This window comes from Semicossyphus pulcher, unplaced genomic scaffold (genome assembly GCF_022749685.1).
Source record: "Semicossyphus pulcher isolate SPU_LCO1_2020_fin unplaced genomic scaffold, fSemPul1.0.p SCAF_7, whole genome shotgun sequence".
In the NCBI taxonomy this organism is placed as follows: Eukaryota; Metazoa; Chordata; class Actinopteri; order Labriformes; family Labridae; genus Semicossyphus; species Semicossyphus pulcher.
The window spans coordinates 3,413,736-3,419,481 of record NW_027211748.1 but is presented as its reverse complement, the minus strand read 5'-3'; the positions used below and the strand labels follow the sequence as shown (position 1 = coordinate 3,419,481).

At 46.0% G+C, this 5,746-nt stretch overlaps 1 protein-coding gene across 1 annotated transcript; it reads right to left on the bottom strand.

The window, feature by feature from the left end:
• Positions 1 to 677: 677 nt before the first annotated feature.
• On the bottom strand, positions 678 to 5,069 carry cyp7a1 (cytochrome P450, family 7, subfamily A, polypeptide 1). The gene is made up of 8 exons (XM_069685044.1): positions 4,825 to 5,069; positions 3,594 to 3,834; positions 3,270 to 3,479; positions 2,865 to 3,059; positions 2,554 to 2,753; positions 1,436 to 1,566; positions 1,123 to 1,301; positions 678 to 1,035 (listed from the first exon to the last, which is right to left on the bottom strand). The coding sequence occupies exons 1-8, from the start codon at positions 4,905 to 4,907 to the stop codon at positions 733 to 735; spliced, it is 1,542 nt and encodes a 513-aa protein (XP_069541145.1). The 5' UTR covers positions 4,908 to 5,069; the 3' UTR covers positions 678 to 732.
• Between the last annotated feature and the right edge of the window lie 677 nt (positions 5,070 to 5,746).

The following is a 5,746-nucleotide window of genomic DNA, read 5'->3' as shown; positions in this document are numbered from 1 at the left end:
TTATCTGATTGTGAAGCAGCAGTAATGAAACCAAACTCCACAGCTGATGGAAACTCTGTCTTCTGCAAGCTGAGGTAGTAAAATCTGCTGTTCATGCATTCATTAAAAAGAGTCTGTTCTTCCTGTGATTTCAGCTTATTCACACATAAAAGAGTAGAACGATGGCTCCAATGCTTAAAGGAGCAAACCACTGTTTTTATATGTTCAGCCCATTAACTACAGGTCATGCACACTTTAGCATTCGTCTTCCAAAGACTTTATTCAATCACTGAGGACCCAGCTCATGTTCATGGTGCCTCCTATAACATGAGGCGTTAGAGCAAACATCTGATGTTCATCTATAAAAGGATTTAACTTGTGTTTTGCTTTGAAACCTTCATTTTGAAGTAGAGTGGACCAAACATACATCAGAACAAGTAACCAAATAAATAATAGATGAAAAAATGAATTAGTGTTTATGTGAGGGTGATGATGGGGTTAGGCTGTTGCTCATGTACTGATGAGTGCATATTGAACACAGCTGTCTACAGAATCTTTAGTACACGGGCCAAACATACAAAAACACTTTAATATAAATGCACATGGTACACACATGCAGAATACATGTTCTTCTGCAGCAAATTAAAGCAACAAAAATACATAATTCAGACTATTTACAAACAGCAATACAGCTTCATTAAATATACAATATGTACAGTATGTACTTCAGTCACTGTGCCGGACAGACACAGTCTAGTGGTTGGATTTCAGCTTGTACCTGAAGTCCACATCATAGGTAGGCTGCAGGATCCCCAGACCGGCCCGGGACTGGTCCAGAGGCGGGACTTTGATGGCCGGGTCCATCAGCTGCATGTCGAAGTAGCTCAGCACCAGAGTCAGGAACTGTTTGATCTCATACGCGGCGAAGAACCTGCCCGGACATTTGGTGACCCCCGAGCCGAACGGCATGTAGAAATATCGCAGCCGCCGCCCGTTGCGGTGAAAGGTGGTCTTCTCCTGACCCTTCTCGTCCAGGAAACGGTCAAACTTGTACTCCTGCAGGAAGAAGAGGAGTTTAAAATAAGACGACACACATTTTAGCAGAGGATAGATTTCTTATTCATTTCTTCTTTGGGGTCTTACATAGGGGTCCTCATAGATCTCTGGATCGAAGTGCAGCATGGGAGGGTACAGGGCTATGACATCATCTTTTCTTATACGGTAAGCTTCTTGGTTGTCAAGGTGAAGCAGGAAGTCCTCCTTGGCAACACGCACATTCATGGAGGCACTGGAGAGACGCATGGCTTCTTTTACGATGCTGTCTGTGGACAGGAAGCAGTAAGATTTTCTTTAGTGCTTTGAAAAGGACGAAACTGTCCAGAAATCAATCTTTGCTCAGCTTTATAGGCTGCCGTTCCAGTAACTTCTATTTTGCAGGTATCATTGGTAATCTTACCCAGCACGGGCATGTTGTCCAGCTGGTCCCTGGTGAGGTTTAGTGTGGGGTTACTGGGATCAGCCTTCAGACCTGCAACCTCCAGAACCTTCTGCACCTCCTCACGAGCTGCTTTCATAGCATCTGGACTCCTGAGCACAGAAGCAGGAGCCTGTTAGTGGTCCTAGTGTGACTGTTCAGGATGCACTGCTGTTTACTGACCTCTGTTAGCTCATTTTAGAGAACTTTCTTTTCTCTGTAACAGCACCATGTGAACTGGGACCTGGTCCCAAAAGAAAATCAAGAAAAAAATTCAACTCAATGTATAAGCCCAGCTGAGATGACTCAGACCTGTGGCAACGCTGTGAGTCCTTGAACCCGGCGCTACCTTCCAAGTCAACCTTTCTCCCTCTGTCTGAGCGGTGTGTGGCTCTGTGTGCCACAATCAACAGTGAGGCTGATAGATGTGCAGTAATATGATGTAACACCTCCAGCTCCACAGTACACAGGGTCCAGGGTAATGTATGATATCAGAAGATAAAATGACACACATGGTGTATACAGTGTTCAGTGTTCAGAGGGACGTTTAACAAACAAGTCAATGGATTTGTCCTCTGACTCTCAGTTCTTCTGACTGCTTTGCTAGCTAGCTGGTGTGATAGCTGTGTTGGCATGGGCTATAAGTTCACAAACATACTGTAAGTCACACTGTCGTCACCAAGTCAGATCAGCCAGTTAGACTGGTAAATGTGTGTTAAACATATGTCTTTAAATATAGGTCCATTTATATCACAGTATTCCATCATCCACCCTGTCCTCAGGCTATCTGTGAACAAAGAGCTGTAATCTTTCATAATTATTCACACCAAGAGGGAGGCAGCCCAGTTTGTGATTGGCTTACAGTTGTTAAGAACTGTATGTATTGTCTTCTGTTATAACTGTATTTTATCAGTTTTCTAGTGGTTCAGGTCTTTCAAAGTGAAAATTAGTGAAGGGTTAACCAATAAAAGTCTGGATTTATTGTCATATGAAACAAATCTGTTCATTTCTGTTGAGACGGACCAGAACTCCCTGCTGCCTGCTGAGCCGTCCTTTGTCTCATTGAGAACCCACAGAGTGAAGAAGAACTCTGGGCTCACCTGATCATGTAGAAGAGGCTCCAGAAGGTGGCCGGCAGGGTGTTGGCCTGTGAAGCCCACAGCAGAGCCACATGGGTCCTGGCCTTGCTCACGTCATTAAAGGTGGATAAAGAATCGTTCAGGATCATCCTCATGGAGATCAGATCAGACACATTCGTCCTCTTGGACAGGTTTTCAGCATGCATGGTCTTTGCCAGGTTCTAGATGTTTGAAAAGAACACATTCATATGAGTTCATCTTATTACATAAAGCTTATACAGAGGCCCTGTGGCACCAGAAGCAGTCTATAGTGGTAGTAAAGCCTGACTGACCTCTCTGGCGCTGTAGGCACTCTTGAAGACGTGGATGGGCAGACCGGCCACCAACGCCGGGAAGATCTTGTCAAACTCTTTGAAGTTCTCCAAAGCGTTCAGCACCAGGGCTTTCTGAGCCGCCTCCCGAGCCTGACACTTATCCTCACCAAAGTCTTTACCAAACAGAGTCAGGTAGCCGGACTCAAACATCACCTGCAGGACAGTAAGAGAGAGACACACCTGTCAGGACTGTTGGGAGCATGGAGCCATAGGTGGATCATGGAAGCTATGGAACTGAGACTCTGTACACTGTATGCAAACTGGAGAGTCACTGTAATCTAATCCCTGTTTGGTTCTGTGTATCCTGCCTCTTTTAGTGTCGTACATCCTCTTGTATGCCTCCACTCTGGAGTCATTACTGACCTTGTAGCAGAATGCGAAGATGCCGTCCACCTCCCAGTGCTCCTTGCTTGGGCTGAGCGTGTCCGACTTCAGCATGACATCCTGCAGGTGGCCCATCATGGTCTCTATGAGGGGGAGCAGAGCCTCACCCTGCAGGGTCTTTAGGAAGGTCTGGTGGAGGTTCTCTGTGGTGTGTCCATGACGAGGGTCGAAGCTGTCATGGCCGAACGCCTGCAGAGGGAAGAAAGAGGATGCTCAGGACCATCAAAGGACTCAACAATAGCATGAAAAGCCCTCGCATACATCCTGACAGGACAATGAATGAACAATAAAAGATGAACTGACCTTGACAGATGTGGCAAAGTGGAACTTCCTCCAGTCCAGGTGTCTGCCCTGTCTGATGACGGAGTGGTAGGAGAAGGGGTCACACAGGAAGTGGATGTACTGGCCGGCGATCTTGCAGGTGAAGATGTGTCCGTATTTGTTCTGGCGGCTACGTAGGAACTGGAGAGGGTTGGCCCCGAACTGCAGAGCACAGCCCAGGTATGGGATGAACCCATTCTCCACAATGGGCTCACCTGGCTGCCTGAGGGTGTGGAGAAAATACTTAGTGCCAAGCATGAAGTCAGATCCACTGAAGGAAGGTCAGAGTGTTTAATGTCAGGGCACTGCTGTTCATGAAGACAGAGAGGGACTGTACAGATTACATTCATTTGCTCTAAGTACTGTTATTACTGCTGAGAAACCACTTGTTTAAAGTAAGACTGGGGCGCCCTGCTGGCCTTTCTTTGTTTATAAGTCAGCCACAGGAATACATGTAACAGATGGAAGGTGACATGAAACAAAGACCCCGTCTGGACAGAGAAACAGGGACGATGTTTGGTCAGTGCGTACGATGCCTCCCAAATACTTGAGAAATAAATGAGGTGAACTACTTGCTGCACCTTTTTTTCTGCTGTCGATGATTCATTTCAACTCTTTCAAAACTCAGTTTCACAGTTTCCTCGAAGCTGAACCTCGACTCTCCCAACAACAAACAACATTCACAAACCAGTTACCCATGTTGTTGTAGTTGTGGTCACATACCAGTGACATGTCATCATGCCGCTCTCAAAAAGGAGGACCTTTACAACATAATGTATGTTTTTACATTCAAAGCTCTGCTCAGACCCTCACTGATGAAGTTTTATCATTTTAGTGAAAGCTCTGCCTCATCAGCTTCATTGTGAACACACAACATGAGCTTTAACAGCAGCTGCACTCTGTCAGCACACTGATGTGACTCAACAACATACCCAACAAGTTCCATCGTCTCTACAAAGGCCTTTGTTTAACTAGCACACGCTGCTCGCATACTTCTGTCAATCACAGCGTGGTTACATCAGAGGCCTCATGCATCACGCTCACCGCTGAGGCTTGCCCAGATAAACAAGGGTAGGTGTTGATCTGTGCATGCAACTGAATATCTAGATCAGGAGATTTCAGTTCATGCTGACTGTTCTTTACTCACTGTAGAGTAAAAACAGGAGCTTTGATATAAGAACTAAGACTCTGCATCCCACAGGTGAGGTCTTACCTGCGTCGTGTCCCCACAGCAAGCCACAGCAGGCAGCACAAGCCCACCAGGACCGCCCAGATCAGAGCGATGCTGATTATCATGGCGATGTTGAAGATCCAATCCAGCAGGAGGCCCACAGCTAATGCTCCACACAGATCACACACGGGATGTGTGATGAACTCGTCCTGCAGAGAATAATGTGTGTGAAAAGATGCTGCAGAGTGCTGCCTGTCACTGCACTAAGTGTGTGTGTAACCTGAGTGTGTTTGTGTGTGTGTGTGTCAGGGAGCAGTGTCTGTTCAATGACAGGCAGTGTGTGGCAGGTTTTTATAACTGCTTCACGCTGTAGGCGGGACTGGAGGGCGGATTCAGGACTGTATGATGTCAGCACACACAAACAGCAAATAACAAAAGTTGAGGTTTTTATTTGTTGTGTAACGAGCGCCACAATCTAATCTGAGATCATTTCTGTGAGATACCTCTGCAAGAACTCCTGGATAACAGGAGGGAGGAGCGTTCTGTCAGCATCTGTCAGCATCCGTTAGCTGAAAAGAATCTCTGCTTGTTCAAGCTGATTTAAAGTGTTTGAATGTGTCAGTAAAATACACAGATCATTTTACATCAACAGACGTGAGAAGGTGTTTTAATGTGTGACAGATGAAGAAGAAAGATCCAGATGTTAGAAGAAAGTTCATGGCTCTCCCGTGAATTTCAGATGAAATCGACTAAACATGTAAACGGATGTTATCTCTGTGGAAACCCGTGTGTGTGTGTGTGTGTGTGTGTGTGTGTGTGACAGACAGAGATGGCCTTGACTGGAGTCCATGGACAGTGTTACCTGAAGGCATGTACAGTGATAGTGCATCGGGGTTGGTAAATAGATTCAAGGTCAATGCTGGGCTCCTGGTGTGTGTGTGTGTGTGTGTGTGTGTGTGTGTTG